This window comes from Puma concolor, chromosome A2 (assembly GCF_028749965.1).
Source record: "Puma concolor isolate L17-30 chromosome A2, mPumCon1.1.hap2, whole genome shotgun sequence".
Taxonomy (NCBI): Eukaryota; Metazoa; Chordata; class Mammalia; order Carnivora; family Felidae; genus Puma; species Puma concolor.
Window position 1 is genome coordinate 79,539,570 of NC_141668.1, and position 20,254 is coordinate 79,559,823.

At 40.0% G+C, this 20,254-nt stretch overlaps 1 protein-coding gene across 2 annotated transcripts in view; it reads right to left on the reverse strand.

The window, feature by feature from the left end:
• Positions 1 to 20,254, reverse strand: part of GRM3 (glutamate metabotropic receptor 3) — a 228,931-nt gene that overhangs the window by 13,172 nt on the left and 195,505 nt on the right. For both annotated transcript variants that reach the window (XM_025929748.2, XM_086696796.1), the window contains exons 4-5: positions 11,472 to 12,538; positions 813 to 987 (exon numbers count right to left, since the gene is read on the reverse strand). In XM_025929748.2, coding sequence (XP_025785533.1) covers positions 813 to 987; positions 11,472 to 12,538 — 1,242 coding nt within the window. The remainder of the gene's footprint in view (positions 1 to 812; positions 988 to 11,471; positions 12,539 to 20,254) is intronic.

Sequence of the window (20,254 nt, forward strand, 5' to 3'; positions counted from 1 at the left end):
AAACAGATTGCCTTGCTCTCGGGATTCTTAAAACTAACATGCTCATGGTAAAGGTGGTGCTTCAAACTTCTAAGGGGGTATTTAGGATGAACCATTTCCTGTCTTTTTTTGGTTATCTTCCTTTAATTTTTCATGAAGCACCTTTATCATCTGTGTGACACAGGACATACTTTGCAGAGCACCAATCTAGTCTGACCCTCTGGGCCAGTGAGTAAAGCCACAAATAATAAAGTGATGTGCTCAGCGTTTCCTATTGAATTGATTGCAGAGTCAGGACTAAGAAGTAGGTGCCCTGACTCCACAACACGGTCAAAAATTCTAAGTGCGGGGTTGCCTGGGTGGCTCAGTCAGTTAAGCGTCCGACTTCGGCTCAGGTCATGATCCCACAGTTTGTGAGTTCGAGCCCCGCGTCGGGCTCTGTGCTGGCAGCTCAGAACCTGGAGCCTGCTTCGGATTCTGTGTCTCCCTCTCTCTCTGCCCCTCCCCTGCTCATGCTCTCTCTCTCTCAAAAATAAATAAACATTTAAAAAATCCCAAGTGCAGTTATGGATTTAATGTCTGTGTTCCCTGCTAGACTGTATGTACCATTAAAACAGGAGCCTTGACTTTCACTCACCTCTGTATCCCTAGCACCTAGCATATAGTACCTGACACACAGTGGTTGAACCAGCACTTATTAAATTGAATTGAGATTGTTCATGGGGGATGGACATGGGTTGTCCTTGCCTATTCCTGTTCATTGCTTCCCCTCTGAGCCTCCTCTCTGCTATAGTGCTATTCATGAAAGGGTCACTGCCAAGTTCTATACTTACACTGAGAATATGTGGTCCCCGTTCCGCTGACACTGAACCTGTTGAGGTGCAGTCTGTGTGTGACCACATTCTTCTGGGGTTGGAACAGGATGATGTGCACCTTGGGTGCAAACAAACAGCCCAGGACCACGAAGCCACTCAGGCTAACAGAGATGCACATGGTTGTTGTCTGCACCTACAAGAAAAGGTTGCCTAGTTAAATGTCTGGCTGTAAATGCAACCATGTCACCTACTAAAAACAACACTGAGAAAAGACCAAACCAAGAAACCCAAATCATCCACAGTTCTGTTGTTAGTATAACCAAACCAATAGAATGATGAAATGAGATCTTTTGAACTTGAGATGTTCATGGAAACATTGCTTAAGATCTGTTAGCAAACACATTTGTGTTAGGTGTTCCTGAATGCTTGCCAGGATTTTACATGGATTTTCTTGTTTTGTTTCTTTTCTTCTTTATATTTGTATAAAGACATTTCTGCAGAACCACCTAAGTCAGAATCTTAAATAGTAAAATATCAACATTCCCTGATGAAGTGACCAGATTGCTGATGGTTTCAGTCATTTAACTTAGCTTGTTTAAGGTTCACTGTACCATGAACAAATCTGAGGGGCCATTTACATTTCCCCATCTTTTTTTTCTTTTTTGCTGGGAATTCTGCCCATCAGCTATTGGTTACCCCACTCAAAATTGTGAGACACTGTCAACTGTCTTATGGGCTACCTGTAAGTTATTTCATTGGCAACCCTCTGGAATCTTGATACACGAGGTACTCACTGTTCAATCATTTTGTTCTCTAGGCTTCCGTACGTCTGTTCTTGGCAGAGAACTTGCACCTGCTTCCTCTTTGCCTCCCGTGAAAGTACCCCTCAGAACTAGGTTTTATCGTGCCTTGTTTTCATTCTTTTGCTTTCCCTCTTCATCTCTGCTGATCTCATCATCTGTCCTAACTTCAGCTCCCACAGATTTTCTAGAAAATCCTAAATTAGCTTCTACATATTTTATTGCTTTCAGTACTAAAAAATGGAAATTAATTATTTCTTCTATCAGTCTCACTCAGAGTAGCTATGGTAAATCCTAGGGTAATTTTAGATTTCTTTGTCCTTTTGCTCCAGGCAATGTTATTACCAGATAGCATAATCTCTCATGCCCTCAAGTGTTTGACCTTCTCTAATCAGAGAAAGTGCAAGACTGAACAATTAACTGGAGAAGCCGCATAACTCTAGAAGGCTGCGTTCTGGTTTGACTAGACAAAATTCAGGTTACCCCTGTAGCATTATTCTTCAGATTCTGAGTTTACTTTGTATGCCAAAAGGACAATCTACCCTATTTTAAAGCTCCTGTCCCTTTTAACTGCTCCAGTGCCCTCCACTTGACCCCACACTGCAGGCTCCTTTCCCTTTTGCCAACTTCTCAGAAAAGAGTCCACTCACTAATTTTGCAATGTAAAAGCCTTGATAAGCCATCACTGTGTTATTTATAGCGGGTCCAATTTCTGGCGTAATTTTTTTTTTGTATTGATGTGTACTATCAGAACTGAACTCTTCCTTTAGAACTATCCTCTTCCATCTTCACTTTTGACTGGGGAGCCAATATGAGAGGTGCCAGATACTAGAGTGAGGGGAGGACAAGTTCAAATATATCATCTTTCAAGGAAACCTTTTCTAATAATATTCTATAACGCTGAAGCTTCTCACACACTTTAAGCCGTTACAAGGGGGAGGAGAGGCTTTTATGAGGAGGATATCTTAAAAAAAGGCTGTGCTGTGAGTTCTAGACCTTTCCTCCCTGAAGGAAGGTTGTGCTTTTCTCCTCACTCAAGACCTGGAGAGGAATGCTTCAGTGTGGCTATTCACAGAATGTTTGAGGCTTTTCTGCAGGAGGAAGATGTCCTGGCTTGAAGCCTGATTCCTGTCCTGGAAGTCTAGGAGGTGAGAAAAGGTTTATTACTTTCATGGCAGAGCACAGACACTTGCTACCGTATTGAGACAGCCCTTTACTGTAAGAATTTATCAAAGCAAAGGATGTGTGAGTGCCGTGCATGGACTGGATGTCCCACACTATAAAGACCATCATGGGTAGTCTTGTGCTCCTTTGGAGCAGCTTGAGTCCTTCCTAGAAAGAGGCCGGTGGCCGGGTGTAGTTGGGTGCCCTGGGACTGAGCACGGGGCCACAAGGGACAGGTCAGAATAGGACTTGCCAGCCAACTCACTCAAGAACCTGCAGGAGAAAAAAACCAGCCGGATATTTCTGAACATTGCATGAGAACACGCTTTAATCATCTTCCAGGTATCCCAAGGATGTATCTTTAACAAACATGGCAGAGATCATAAAACTATCCATTTACGTAAGAACTGTCCTGCTTCTTCCTTATTACTCTCTGACCAGGGCCAGTGGTGAGATGGGGAGTGTGAATAAGAAGAATGGAAAAGCCAAGCACTGCAGGCTCTCTGCCCCAGGCAGGCCAGACTTCGGGAGAACATGAGATGTAATGTTAAGTCAAGGTATGGTTTTGATAATTATACAGGACTAGGCACTTTGATTTCCTAATAGAGACTACTTTCTGTTGAAGACGATTGTGGGACCATGTGTTACCTAAGAGCACACACATTCATGGGCCAACCAAACTCATGAGCGTTTTCATTCATTGCTCTATCCCCAGCACCAGAACGGAGGCTCATATGATGAACGCTCAGTATTTGAATGTGTTCACTGGGATTTCCATGCAGGGGTGGGCGATTATTACTCTCACTAATTACTAAAGGGGCAATGGGTGCCAGAACTAAAGATGCATTTTGGTCATAGTTTATGTAGCATATTATTTAATATATTTGTTTTGATTGGAAACCTTTTAGATTTTTATAAAGCCGAAGTACTGGCCTCATAAATTGTTCAGTTCTTTTAAGAAGTCATGCTACTTACTAATGGGCGCCTGGGTGGCTCAGTCGGTTAAGCATCCAACTTCGACTCAGGTCATGATCTCACGGTTTGTGAGTTTGAGCCCTGCCATCAGGTTCTGTGCTGACTGACAGCTCAGAGCCTGGAGCCTGCTTCAGATTCTCTGTCTCCCTCTCTCTCTGCCCCTCCCCTGCTCCTTTCCTCTCTCTCTCAAAAATAAATAAACATTAAAAAAATGTAAGAAGTCACAGTACTAAAAGTCTGTATTTACCTACAATTCTTTGTTCTGCCTTTTTGTACCCTATCAGTCCATGCTGCTCTGCTTTCAGCTTCCTCAAACTTCCAGCAACATTGGACATGCTTCCTTCGTTTTAGCTTCCTGACATCCTTCCCTCACTGAAAGTTCCTTGTCTTAGTTTTGTTTTTGCTGTTGGCTTTTTTGCTTCTACCTGAATTTTAAGTGCTGGAGTGTCTCAGACCTCAGTTTGGTTTCTCTTCACTTCATCTCATTGGGTTCCATGGCTTAAGTACTGCCTATGTTGATGTTGCTCAAGTATTTATTACTAGTTCCAGCCTATCTTATGGGCTTCCAGACATATATTCAACTGCTGTCTTGGCATACTGTACTGGATATGTCATAGGCATATCGGGATTAATATGTAAAACTTGATGCCCTCCCCCAGGTACTTGAGTACGTGACATAAAATCCCACCCAGCTGTGCAAGCCACAAAAAAGGGAGTCATCCTTGATTTTTGCCTTTTCTCTTACACCCACACATCCAGTCCAATAGCAACTTCTGTTCGTTCTTTTGGAATATAATTTTCTATGGTCTCTTCTAGCATGTCTTTCAAGCACAGGCACTGACTGCCTCTGTTCTGGACTTTCTTTCCACGGTAAAGAGTTTCTGGACCTTCTTTGTATGGCAAAGAGACTTAGAAGATGGAGATAGTGCCTACTTTTGGAGCAAAGAGCCAGAATATCATCCATTACAAAAGGTTCAGGTTCCGTAACCTCACATTGCCTCCCCCGTAACGCTGCCACTGACCGTGCTGTGGTGACACGGGCCACTTTGCCTAGCCCATGGGAAGTGGAGTTCAGGGAACCAGAGCCAATGCTGACCCTCTCTGGCTACCACTATTGCTTTGAGTCATAAAGTTTTTTGATCAACATCAACAAAACTCTGGCAAGCTAATATGTTACCTTATAAGTAGAGTCAAATCTGAGATGCTACAATCTTCGATAGTTTTGGCAACAGGATCGCAATGGTTTTCTCACAGAGGAAGTGTGAGGGCTTTGTGGGCTGAATAACAAAATGTGAGAGAAGTCCATGGGAATCAGTAGAAAGCATGCTGACCAAATTCTATGGCCAACCGGGCAATAAACAGTGCTCCACCTTATTCCCCAGTAATGAACGATAGGGATTTGGGGTGGGGGTTAGAGGCTGAGTAACTGGAAGTAGGTTTAGATAGAGCTGCTGGACCAGTGCCGTAGTTGTTGCTAACTCCTCTAGGGAGTGGGGTGGATTTCCTGTCTAATGTGGTTCAAGTCCTGGGTGGACAGAAACTTCAACTCGTTTTCACATAAAAGTTGCAGAGACACGCACGCATATTGAACACAAAAGGAGGGACCTTCAGAGAAGGCAGACATCAGGTGAGTCACCTGTACTGTGGCTGATTCTCCCAGGAGATGAGGGGGCAGGGTGCATAAATGCTTGCCACAGAATAACGGCACGTTGGGGCCCTCTCAGGGCTCATCCCTTGCTGTAGTCTCTCATGAGAGACTTAGATCCATTCCAAGAGGACAGAGTTCCCTCAGTTTTTTTTTTTTTTGCAGCACAAGCTGGTGGCAAAAAAGGAGCTTTGGTTCTCTCTGCAGGATTTCCCTGAGACAGAAAAATGCTCTGGAAAACCATAGATGAGGCACTGACTAGTATTTGGACTCTCATTGACTTGGATTGGGTGTAAAATGCTGACAAAGGGGCTGTACTAAAGAATGAGAAACTGACACAAAGAAATCTAGATAAGTTCTTGCAATTGGCTATAGCACGGGACAACTCCCCTAGCCATTACGTGAAAACCAGGCAAGACTCTAACAGATGTTATCATCACAAGAGAGCAAATGCCGTGGATTAAGATGGACTCCTTTAAAAACCAGTCACTGCTGTGTGTATCAAGGCTGGGTTAGCTAAACTGCACAAACCACGTGCCTCAGGCAGAGAGCTATCTGGCTCTGGCTTCCAGTCAAGGGCTCCCCGAAGTTGAAACGAAGTGACGGTAATGCTGATCTTGCCATCCACTTTAGGGTTTGGGGGCTCAGAAACATTGGACCTTTGTTAGATTGAGCTGAAAGTAGCTGCTTGCATGCTTAAAACTAAAAGCAAATGTGCCTTACTTACTAGCATGGACTTATTCTCTTCCTCCCTGCTGATTCCTCCCTTATTCTCCAACCCTGATTTTAGCTCCTTTAAAGAGAACAGTACTTATGATAGGACCAAAATCTCCCCATCCCCAAGGGTGGCTGAAGTCACACAGACACCAGACCCAGCATGCAGGGAAACTTGAGAGAGGAAAAAACTCAATTTTTTTATGCTCTGTTGGTTATAGACAACCATCTCACCATCCTATCCAGACCTGCTAGGGGGACGGCAGGGCTTGGACTGTGATGAGGCAAGGAAGGCACTTCTTGAGATGCAATTTTAAGGGAGCATCAAAAACTCAGTGATTAAGGCAAATCATATTTTATTGCAATATGTTGTGAAAATAAAAATGAATGCTGAAAACCTATGATGAACACACTGTCAACATTTTAAATAGGGATAGGATTGCTAACAGCGCTGTACCATCACATATTCAGTCTTAAGGCAAATACTGATCCAAAGACTGCTTATGCACGGGTCAGCTAGCCCACTTTGCATTGTCTAGTGAAAACTGGGCCTTCGGGCACCTACATAAATGCTGACACTCTGGCTACAGTGATGGCTGTACTAAAGTCCTTTGTATCCGAATCAGGAGTCTTGGGTCGTCTGCCAGCATCCCTGAACACGTGGCAGTTTAACTTGTTAGATGGCAAGATGGGTAAAAACCTTTGACAGTTCTCGAAGTTTCCATCTCCATTGCTAATATTCTACCATCTTACTGGAACATCTATGACAGCCACCTAACTGGCCTCCCCTCTTTGCCTTTGTCTTTAAGTCAGTGTCTTCAGCAGCTTATTTTTCCCCACTACAATGTGAGATCATAAAATAGGAGATCATTAAATTCCTCCGCTTAAAATATTTCAATGGCTTCTTTTTCCACATAGACTGAAATCTAAAAGTTTGCTATGGCCTATAAAGTCCTACATGATCTAGCTTCCCTGCCCACCTTGCATATAAAATCTCTCTTCCATCTACTCATTAAACTATAGCTGTATATACCTTTCTTTTCTGAGACTTTGTGTTTTTTTTGGCCTAGGTGTGTTCATACTTGCTGTTTTTTTGACTAGCACGTAAAATCCCCATGGCTAGCTCCTTCCCATCCTTTAGTGGAGTATTATGAAATAGACACCAGCAGGAGTGGCAGACAGTTTTGAAAGAATTTGAGATTTGGTATTTTTTTAATCTTCGAAAGAGTCAACATGGGTAAATCAGAATTTCTTTGTAAGTGTTAAAACCTTGTCAGAATTCTAGAGTGACCTCCAAAGTCTCTGCCTACAGTGGGTAAAGTGCTTCCTCTGCACCACGCCCCTTAAAATCCATTTTCTTGATACTCAGAGTACTGTCCTTTGCTTAGCAACATCTCTACTACCTGGGAGCTTGCCAGAAACCCAGAATCTTGGGCTCCCTCTTTTCTTACTGGGTTAGAATCTTTTATCTTAGCAAGGTGCCCAGATGAGCTGTATTCACACTAAAGTTTGAGAAGCACTGCATTGGCATCACCCCCCTGTCCTCCCATCACAGCACTTAAACCACAGCATGAGTTACCCTATATTTTCATCCGTTCATTATTTACTCTCCATCTGTATCCTTCCCTCACTTGCACTAGACCGTAAGTTATAAAAGAGAGAGATATGTCTGTGTTGACAGCTGTATCTCCAAGGTCCATAATAAGTGCTCAAATATTTTTGGAAGACATAAATGAACAAAACATTCAGGAATTACTATTAATTCCTTTATGGATAACTTTATGTCCTAACATGACCTAATCTTTATTTATACCATGTAAGCTAAGATTGGCCCCCTGATGGCTTAATGTTTGAGTCTTACACTATCTTGTGATACAGAAAGAGATGGCCTGGAAATTTATCAAAGATCCTTTGAATTTTTGGATTCTTACCCAAGTTCTTGCCTGCTAGGTCTTGGATGCTTGTAATAGCTTCAATTAGTTTTGCTTGTTCTATGCTCCACTCTTTCAAACCCATCCTCCATATTAAAAACAGAGAAGTCTGTAGTGTAATATGAAAGGCATTGATTTGCATCTGAAGACCTTGTCCTACTGTTTCTTAACTGTGTCACCTGGGAAGTCAATTATCCTCCAAGTTTGTTTACTCATCCTTCCAATGGATAATAACATTTGCCTTTCAGGGTGCTAATGAGGAAAAGTGAACTCACGTATGCAAAACATCTAGAATAAGTTTCAGAGTTGATCAATAAGCGTTAGTTCCTTTTTTTCCCTCTTATGTTTCATCATGTCACTTTTTGCCTGAGCAAACAACCAACCAAAAGAAAATAAAAATTTTAAAATATCAATTCCTCAAAGCCCTTATTCATTATTTAAATGCATTATTTAAATTCATTACTTAAATGAATTCCTCTGCCTGTTAAAAGTTGACCACATGGCCAATTGCCATTAGTTTCTCTCTAGACCCCTCCCCCAAATCCATTTTCTACTTGAGTAAAACCAATATTACCTTTTTCTGCTTGGTTCATTTCCTGTCTTGCCTCAAGAATATTCCCCACATGCCCTATATTCTCTAACCACTGTAACTGCAGTTTCCCACCAAGGTACAGTGTGAAATCACACCTCTTGAAATTCTTGGAAAGACCATTCTTACTGATCCAACTCTTCTTTCAAACCTATAGGCATTTAAGAGCTTGTACCACCAATTTAATTATAAACTATTCTGTATTGATTTTGAATTCTTTCATGCTTGTTGATTTTTTTTTTTTCCCATCTGGGATATAAGCTTTTTGAAGACTAGAAAAGTGCTTTATTTATTTATAATTCACAAGAGGTGGCAAGTACTGAGTCATAAACCTTGTTGACTGTTTGGTGGCCAAATTCCTACTAGCTGCCTGTAAATGGATGCCTACTTCTCTAATGCTGCTCATTCTATCTGAACCACGTGGTTTCCCTTTGGGAAATTTTACACCTCAGTCTTTTGGAATTCCTAAAACAACAGTCTCAAATTCATATGCTTACAGGGTCATGCATATGCACAAGTGAAGGGAGCCAAGTGGAAGCATTCAGGGATTGGTAGCTGTGTGCTCTGTCTAGAGGCATAAACACTAAGGTCCGGCTCAATGTTGCATGCGGGAATTTGGGTCCACGTGTTTTACTTTGTTAAGAGGAACCAAGAATCTGGATATTTCTGTAAAATTCCTCAATTTTCTAATTTTGACAAATATTTCAAAAAATTTCAAAAACAGTGAAGGCCACACTAAAGACATCTGTGACACACTAAGAGCATATGATTGATTTAAGCAGTCGTTTTCAGTCTTGGCTGCAAATTAGTCACTTGGGGGACTTTGATATATCCAGATGTCCAGGCCACGGCCCAGGCCAATTAAATCAGAATTCTTGTGGCTGTGCCCCATGTATCAATATGTTTTTTTCAAAGCTACCCAGTTGATTCAATGCACAGTCAAATTTGAAAACCAATGGGTTGGAGGCTCCATTCTACCTTTTCATTTCTTTTGTAAATTTTGCCTTGGTGTTATTTGTAAGGGGTATGTGAAGCCTCAGGTTTGGATGCCTTAATTAGCATGGACCTGAAAAAACACTCCACAACCTCTGTCCCATTTGCCTCATGCCATGTGGTGAAGCTTATGGTATCTTCAGTTAATTTCACTTAGTCAATTGATCTCCTATATACTGCTATCATGTTAAGGAAAGAAGTCATTTCTTTTCTGTCTTTTAGAAATAAATGCTAACTCATTCAATAAAATTAAACTTTTATAATGCTATTTGTTTATTCTCTGTAGTATTTTCTGTTCTGTTTTCTTATTAGCTTCTTTGAGAATGAATGGTTTCAGATCATATACCCAGGGTAAAATAATATTGTAACTGGTCCACAGTCCCAGTACCCTAAATCATGTCTGCTAAGGATGCTTCCTAAGAACTTAAAAAAATCCGTACAGATCTATAGAAGTGGATGTGCACATAAAGACAAAAGATAGAAGTGGCAGCATTAAAATACATTAACTATAGTTATCCATTTTAATCCCCTCACTAACCGTTCACATTCCCCCATGGCTCATATAATATGACCCTTGATTTTGCTGTTCAGTTCTGATAATTTCTCTACCGACACATTTTCAAAAAATTTTATAGGTAGGCTTAGAATGCCTGACCATTACACCAACATTGAATTTAAGTTCTTTATTTTTCTTGTTCTTCCTTTAGTTGAGTCCATGGTTTCAGTCACATCGTTGTAAATCATTTAAAAGATGAGCTATGTTAAGCTTTGCTAGTCTCTTGATGCCACATTTTAAATAGCTGTGTCTTCTTTTTGAGCTGCAGTGTTCAAGAATTTTGGTAATATAGGAATTGCTGATAAATAGAAGATTTGGGGATTGTTACAGCCTACAGAAGCACTTTGTGAAATTATGGTGTAACAAGGAAATGCCCCTGGAAAACTTTAATCTATGTCAACTTAAGACATATGGAGAATAAAACCAATTGCCTCAAGTGAAAAAAAATCTTATACTTCTCGGATGATACTAAAATCAGAAATATAAATGCAAAAGTAACTGATTGATGGTTTCAATAATTTGAGAAATTATGGTAGAATGATGAACTCTGTCTTTCAGAAGAGATGGTAATTATATTGATGCCCCCAAATTTGAACTATGCATTGCTAAAGACTTTATGAATACTGACTTAATTAGGTTACTTGGATATATGCAGTAATATTTTTAACTAGTTCAAGGATTTTATATATATATATATAAAATGTACATGTACAAGAACTAAAAAGTTGTAGAACATGTATAACAAATTTACGTTACATTTTAATCTGTTTTAGAGACATAATGATGCTTATTTGAAGCTTGAGTGAAAGTGTTTAGATCTGATAATGGCTTAATGTTGCAAGTCTATTTTAATTTACAGATTAATCTGTGGTAGCCAGGTTCTCTTGTGTCTTCTTTGAATTATTCTCACTAGGTTCTTAGTGGTTTAATCCTTGCCCTCTTGTGAATCACTTTCTAAACTTAAAAGTTTTAGAGGTGTGTGTGTGTGTGTGTGTGTGTGTGTGTGTGTGTGTGTGTGTGTGTGTGTGTTGCATCTTCCTCCTATTAGATTATAAATTGCTTGAATGACCACATCATTTACATTTATCTTCCTTTCTGTGCCTAGTACAATGCTTTGCACATAGTACTCACTAATTAAATGCTTTTAAAACAAATTGAATGAGTTTCCATATATAATATGGTGGTTTATCATGGCATTTACAATTACCTACCTAATTACTGAGATGGAATAAGTCTATTTTAAATCCTACATAACAAAATATTGGCAGGATAAAGGAACAATGAAAAGAAGAAACCATTCAAAGACTTACTCTGTAATCACTTGATGTCACATAAAATATAGGGAGGAAGGCAAGCCAGATGATGCACGTGGTATACATGGTAAAACCAATGAACTTGGCTTCGTTGAAATTTTCTGGGCACTTCCGAGTTTTGAAGGCATACACAGTGCATAAGATCACCAGGACCACATCGTAGGTGAGTGAGATCAACATGCTGGAATCTCTGACATTGCATTTTAAGATGACTGTCTCCCGCTTCTCTGGAAGGGTGTAGCGCCTGGTGCCTGGAGCTTCCAGGATCAGCCACACAGACACCACCACAATTTGCACCAGTATCAGACCCAGGCAGATGAAAACCTGAGAACTCGGGCTGATGAATTTTGGCCTCTGAGCTCCATTCTTTACCCCATCAAAGATGCGGGCGATGCAGTTTGTCTTGGTCAGCAGGGCTGAGTAACAGACAGCAAAGGAGGTCCCCAGCCCTAGTCGACGCAAAGCACAGATGACTGGTGATGGCTTGGCAATGAAGAAGAATGTCATGCAATAGGACAGACCAACCCCAAACAACAAGATGTAGCAGAGCTCCCGGCCTGATGCTTTGACCAAGGGTGTGTTGTTGTGCTTGATGAAAACAGTCACAACAATGCATGTACACATAAAGCCCAGGCAGGCGATGGTCACTGGACCAATGGCCCAGGCATCTTCCCACCTGATGTAGTCCTCGGGGAGATTAAAGCAGGCAGACAGGTCTGCAGTGGGCCACTGCCCGAGGCCGCAGTCCATACAGGTAAACTCGTCAGCCAGGTATTCGTAGGGCTCACAGGGGATACAGATCCAGCAGCAGACATCCCCTGGTTGCATGTTCTTCATTTCATTGGGGGCACAGGGGTCACTGCACTGGGAAGTGGGGACCGAGTTCCGGGACCAGTGGATAGAGTCAACATCAAGTGATAAGGTTTCTGCCCAGTGACCAACCTTCAAGTAGGAATACTTGCCACCCACGTACTGGAAATTGAACACGTTGTATCGTCCCATTCCATCTCCGAAAGTGTCAAACTTGACAATGCTATCGGCACCTTTATTTGGGTTGAATGGAGCTGTGACATATAAAGTGAAAGAAAAAAAAGAACACCGTTGAGGCATCTCAGGTGTGATCAATTACTTCCTGTTACACACTTAGCAAAACTGAAATAACAGGGAATAGGGATTCCGAGGCTGAAATAACTTACTACCATTGAATTTACACATTAAAAGCTACTAGAGTACTCATGCATTCATAAATTCACCCACTGAACATTTCTGCATACCTCCTGTGTGCCAAGTGCCAAGGATTAATCATGAGCGTAATACAGAGCCTGCTTTCAAAGGAGCTTATTATGTAATGGGAGCTGGCAAACATGTAGTCATATTGTCTGTGCTGTGTAAATATTCATTTCTTCAAAGAGTTCACACTAGGAATTGGGCAAAGCTTTGTGTCTCATCCTTATTGCTTATTGATGGTGTATAGACCCCAAAATGTGAAATGTTTTCATAAAAATATAAAATTAATAGGAAGAATTTTTCTCCAAAAGGAAGGTAAAGTTTTTCACGAGAAGTGTGTGGTTTGCTTCTTTTTTAAACCGCTGTTGTAAACTGAAGTGTAATTGACATGCAATGTTATATTAGTTTCAGGTAAACAATATAACGATTCGACAACCTGTACATTACTTAGCGCTCACTACTAGCAGTGTAGTCACCAGCTGTCATCATACAATGTTATTACAATATTACTGACTCTATTCCCTATGCTCTACCTTGTGTCTCCGTGAATTATTCACTTTGTAACTGGAAGTTTGTACCTCTTAATCCCATTTTGTACCTTTAATCCTCATCCCACATGCATCTCCCCTCTGCAACCACTGGTTCTCTGTATTTAAGAGTCTGGTTTTTGTTTGTTTTGTTTTTAAGATTCCACATACAAGTGAAATCATATGGTATTTGTATTTCTCTGACTTACTTCACCTCACAGAATACCTTCGCGGTCCATCCATGTTGTCACAAATGGCAAAATCTCATTTTGTAAATAGCTGAGTAATATTCCATTGTATATATAAATGCCACATCTTCCTTATCCATTCATATATCAAGGGACACTTGGGTTGCTTCCATATCTTGGCTACTGTAAATAATGCTGCAGTAAACATAGGGGTTCATATATCTTTTCGAATTAGTGTTTTTGTTTTTCTTTGGGCAAATACCCAAATAGTGGAATTACTAGATCATATGGTGTTTCTAGTTGTAATTTTTTGAGGAACCTCTATAATGTTTTCCATGGTGGCTGTGTACGGTATGCTTTAAAAAAGTTCATATGATTCAGATGGAAAAAAAAATGGAAACCCACCCATAATCCTTTAACCCTAATGTTTTCATGTTTTGAGGCATATTCATGCTATATATAGTATGCTTTCATTCATGTAAACATATGGCCTGGATGCCTTAAAGACACCAGCAGTATCCAGAAGCTAGGTGACAATGCTTTCAAGTTTGTTCCAAACTGTACGGTGTTAGTAACCCTCGGCCAAATGACCTGCCCTCAAACCTCTTTCTTACAGCTTTCTGCGAGTATTCAAGAACAGCAGATCTCTGAGTATCTATGTTTCCTCTCTTGTGGCTACTTGTTCATCATGTTTCTCTTGCCAAGGTCTCCTGCCACTCCGATCGGCCATTTTTATGCCACCTGCTTTGGTCTCCTGCGTGCCTACTATTTCACACTGCCGCCCTTCATTTCATTGGATGTAGAAGAATATTGCTGATATCCACTGATGGACAAACTCCACTAGTTAGGATGGGCTTGTCTGTGTTGGTAAACAGACCCAAAATTGTTCAATGGCTCAAACACAATGGAAGTTTACTTCTCTCTCATGAGATCATCTAAGGTGTTGGTTGGTGGGTGTCTCTCCTCCACATAGTGAGTTGGAAACCCAGGTTAACTTGCACCTTGAGGCTGTGCCAATTTGCTGGGTCTCCTCCTCATCAGTATCCATCCAGTGGAAGGAGAGAATGTGAAGTAGGTATACCTGCTTCTTTTTCTTTTTAATATTTATCTTTGAGAGAGGGGGCGGGGAGAGAGAGGGGGAGCATACAAGCAGGGGAGGGGCAGAGAGGGGAGGAGAGAGAGAGAATCCCAAGCAGGCTCTGCAGTCAGTGCAGAGTCCAACTGGGGGCTTGAACTCACCAACCATGAGATCATGACCTGAGCCGAAATCAAGAGTCCGACGCTTACCTGACTGAGTCACCCAGGCGCCCCTACTTGCTTCTTAAAGGTGTAAACCTGGGAGTGGCGCAAATTTCCATTTACGCTTCATTCATTAGAAATTAGTTCTAGGGCCACACCCCGTGTCAAGAGGGGCCGAGAAATACAGTTTAGCTAATGAGCGCACTACAGCCCTGCTGCGGAAGGAGAAAATGGAATTTAGCGGACCCTGCAGGCTTGCTCCGCAGGTGTCGTTCGGTCTTTGCAGCCTTCTCCCTGAACTACACTCCACCTTCTCTGGGGCTCATGTTGTTCCAGCCACTGGGAACACCTTACCCTTATTGGGTGCGATGTCTGATGAAGAAGAGTCCCTCATTGAGTCACTTGGGTCCTTGGTGAAAGAAAACGCTACAATTTACCAAGAAATCTTCTCCTGCTTAGGGCTCACAGGGGCCCCTGGGGGCCTGGGTTGGGGGGTTTCCAGTAATTTTCCAGATCGCATATAAAATCTGTTAGCGAGCGTAGTCCAATATGCCAAATGTATTCCTCATTTATGATTTTTTTTCTCTTAATGATTTTGTCCTCTCACCTGCAGTTCAACTTTACTAACCTTTCCCTAGTTTTCTGCCACATTCCACAAACCCATCACACATGGCTGTGTGTGTCTGTACTCTCGTGGAGCGGCTTCAAGCTTACAGTGAGGCAGAATGATGTGACAGATGAAGGTACATCTGGGATTTTGAAGGTTTATGTGTGATTCTCATCTCTGTCTTTTAATAGTTGTATGTCTTTAGCCAAATTAACCTTTCTGACTCCACTCCTTAATCTGAAAATAGTAAATTAAAATTATAAACAAAGTAATATAAAAATATAGAATAAATTGATTATTTTCCTCTGATTTTTAGCACTCGCCAGATACGAAATCGTATGATAATCAACTCCATTATTTGTTTTTTCCTTGATCTCTTTCCACAATGGTACACTGTTTTCGCATTGATACAGCTGTAGACTGTGCTTTAATATCTGTTGGGACAAGTGAAAATAGGAGTTGAAAGGCTTATTTTTTTTTATATTTTTATATTTTTAGGAGTAGGAGTCAATATTAGAATTCTTATGTTACATAAAACGAACCATGTTTAGTCTCTGCTTATAAAAATTCCCTAAATTTTTAGGGAATCCATTCACATGTTACAAATAAGTAAAATGTTGAATATTTTAACACATTTTACATCAAATATAACAACCTCAGATGTGTTACTAACTTTTTTACTTTTGCCTATGCAGTCAATCTCCACCAATGTTCAGTTGTTGTTAGATTGCAAATCTGGAAAAGTTTGTAGAATGAATATGTTTAATATTCTTATTTAAAATTCTTCATTATTTTCACAAATATCTTTAAATTTCTTACAAGTGACATATTTGATAGATGATAAAACTGATGATTTGGTGTGTTCTGAGTTGGAAAGAGTTATTAATAAGACTGTTGGCCTGTGAGCTAACAGGATAAAAACCAAAGATGTAAAGCATTCATCTTACAAATCTTTTCTGGAAAGGAGCCAATAGCATCAACTGAATATTGGGGCAGACTGTTGCCTAGCTGAGGTTAACAGAATTAATAACACATCTGAGGTTCTTGCCTTTGATGTAAAACGTGTTAAAATATTCAAGATTTTACTTATTGGTAACATATGAAAGGAGTCTAAAATTCTTGAAGATTTGTAAGCATAGAACAAACAAACTGCGTTTAATGTTAACGTAAGAATTCTGATAGTGCTTCCTACTCCTGAGGCTAGAGTAATAACATTTCCATTCCCATGTTTTTTCTTAATTGTTTGAAAATGTTGACCATTAATACATTTTTAAAAGATCATAAATAAGTACTTTAGCTCTTACTTTTACAGACTGTTGCTGTTATTTATCACGAGGCTGTTTGAAAGCAGAGGGGCAGAATCTATTTAGGCTTTCAGCAGCTCTTTCCTCCCTACCTTTCTTTTTTTTTTTTTAATTTTTTTTCAACGTTTTTTATTTATTTTTGGGACAGAGAGAGACAGAGCATGAACGGGGGAGGGGCAGAGAGAGAGGGAGACACAGAATGGGAAACAGGCTCCAGGCTCCGAGCCATCAGCCCAGAGCCCTACGCGGGGCTCGAACCCATGGACCGCGAGATCGTGACCTGGCTGAAGTCGGACGCTCAACCGACTGCGCCACTCAGGCGCCCCCCTCCCTACCTTTCTATTCTGAAAGATTTCAAACCTACAGAAATGTTGCAAATACACTAAAAACCACACTACTGGGACCACCTAGAGTTAACTAGTTGTTACTATTTTGTCATATTTGTTTTATCTGTGTTTCTTTTTTGCTAAAATATTTTGCTATTAAAATTATTTAAAAATGAAATATCTATACTGAAGTATTTGTAGAGCATGAGTTGGCAAACTATAACCCATGGGCTAAATTCTGCCTGTTACCTATTTTATAAATCAAGTTTTATGAGAACACAACCATGCTCATTTGTTAACATATTACCTATGGCTGCTTTCCCACTACAACAGTAGAGACGAATAGATGAACTAGAGATTGTATGAGCCCCAAATATTTACTATATGATGCATTTCATAAAAGCCACATAAACTTTCATTCCCTAAAGAGCTGGCATCAAAATACATAGAGCAAAAGGAAACCACACACAGAAATGTGGAGCATAAAGTTTGGTAGTAAAGTTAAATATTTGCATATCTATTACCCAGAAATCACACTCTTGCACATGTAACCTAGAGAAATTCTTGCACATATGATCCAAAACCACGCAGATGAATGTTACTGGTACTGTTTACAAGGGAAACACAAGTAGAAACAACTCCAATTTCCAACAGCACCAAAAGGAAATATTGTGTATTATTCACAATATTCTGTTGTGCCATAAAAGTAACAACAGCTCTGAGAAAGAAGATGGATGTGTTTTAGAAACAATATCGTGGGACAAGACTATATGATTCTACATTTATGAACTTCTGAGGTGAACAAAACTGAACATGCCATTTGGGGATACATATAGAAGTGATAAACTCTTAAGAAAAAGCAAATGAATGATAAAGACACAATCAGGATGATGTGCATTGGCTGAGGAGGAGATACGTAGAAGGATGGGACAGGGAAGAGCCGTGATGTGGTTAGCAATTTGTTATCTTCTGCTTCTTGTTCAGACGAAGTGTTTTTCATGAATGACTATTTTATTGTTGTGCTTCATAAATTGAATTGGGTTCAGCATATTCTTTGTGTGGGTTTGCATTTCATAATGAAAATATTTAAAAATTAAAATGTGAGGGGCACCTGGGTGGCGCAGTCGGTTGAGCGTCCGACTTCAGCCAGGTCACGATCTCGCGGTCCGTGAGTTCGAGCCCCGCGTCGGGCTCTGTGCTGACAGCTCAGAGCCTGGAGCCTGTTTCAGATTCTGTGTCTCCCTCTCTCTCTGCCCCACCCCTTTCATGCTCTGTCTCTCTCTGTCCCCCAAAAAAGTAAATAAACGTTGAAAAAAAAAATTTAAAAAAAATTAAAATGTGAGAATATGCTATTCCAGACACAAGTAAAATGTATTCATTAATCTTGTCATTCTAGGGGACTAATATCTCAAGTGCTTATTTCTCCTGATGATCACGTTTGGGGACTGGGCACGTAGTTATAATCAATTGCTCCTGTTGATGTAATGAGTTACTAAGAGATTTGCTAAGATGTATTAGAAACTATAAATAACTTAAATATTCAAATTATAATCAGAAAAAGGCCACTTCACTTAAATGACACCACACAATGAAAAAGTAAGGATACACTTAACAAAACATGTGAAAGCACAACTTACTTTAGATGCATTTTGGATCTAACCTCAAGAACTGTTAGATCAGAAATTTATGTTGCTTTACATGACTAAATTTGTGATAATTTGTTACAAAGGTAGTAGAAAACTAATACACACATTAGAACTATTTCGCATTTGTGTACGTATTCTGTTAATGAGTCTCCAGAGAAGCCTCATGGCACTGCTGGTGGGTAGATAGATGGTTGTACCTCCAATAGAGGGCACCTGGACACAGATTTTCGAAATCACAAATGCTTGCAACTTTTGACCCAGCATCTCCAAGTTGTGGGATGCATCCTACATATACATTTGCATATGTGTCAAATGATGTTTTCACAATGTTATTTCAGAATTGTTTATAACAGAAAAACATTGGAAATGATCAATAATGAAAAAATGGAACAGTATATAGCTATGAAAAGAAATGAGGAATCGTTCTATGTGCCACATGGTATGGAGATATAAAAAATTTTTAAATCACACCATTAGATGTAAAAAAACCCAACAAGGTATAATGTGGTACATATACTGTGATACTTAATATGCTATCTTTTAAAAAAAAATTTTGTTTTATTTTTGGGAGAGAGAGAGATAAAGTGTGAATGGGGGAGGGGCAGAGAGAGAGAGGGAGACCCAAAATCCGAAGCAGGATCCAGGCTCTGAGCTGTCGGCACAGAGCCTGAGGCAGGGCTCGAACCCACGAACCGTGAGATCATGACCCGAGCTGAAGTCAGATGCTTAACTGACTGAGCCATCCAGGTGCCCCTTAATATGCTATCTTTTATGTAGATGGAAAAATAGAAGACTCTTCAATTTCTTTTATGTACATAAAGGAACTCTGGAGAGGTAAGCGAGGACATGGTTATCAATGGACAAGAAATCAGAAAAGAGCAAATGTTTGACAAAGATGGGAGAGAAAATTTTACTGAATTCTTTGATGTACTTTTTGCATTTTCAGGCATGGGAATGTGTTACCTATTAAAAATATAATATGAAAAGGAAAGTATACATTGACATGTGAGTAAACTTCTAACCTGAGAGACTAAAACAACCAGAAAAAGAAACTTGGAGTATATAAAGGCAGCACAAGGAGCAAGAGGCAAATGCTTTAAAGCAATAACGTGCTGAGAGAGACAAGAAAAGATGCTGCATCTATCAGTTAGGCACAGCATGGTCTTAAAAAGGAAAATTCAGAGAATAAGAATGAGCTTTTGGAGTGAAATAGCAGAAGTAGAAATTCATAAAAATTGAAAGGTATATTTGAGAAAACTCTCCAAGTTTGATAAAAACACTGAGGATGAGAGTAGAGAATATAACAGGAAAGCTAGAGAATACTCTGTGGAATTTCAACATTTAATCAACAGGAGTTCCAGAAAGACAGAGGGAGGACATTATCAAAAGAGTCAGAGTGATTGTGGAGAATGCATGTGGCTGGAAAAGCAAGAGACAGTTGTTCTTTCTTATAAGCCCATTGAATTTGTGTAAAAATTATGTACGTGTATTATTTTGATAAAAACAGAGAAACTATAAAGTTAAAAAAAGTATGAAGAATAACTGAGCAAGGTCAGGTACAATAGCTTGCAAAGGAAATTATGGAAATGATATTCTGTCAGTATTATAACAAGTGCTTGATAAGAGGGTGGTGAACAACGAGTACTTTGGGTGAAATTTTGTTTTTTTTTTAAATTTTTTTTTTTCCAACGTTTATTTATTTTTGGGACAGAGAGA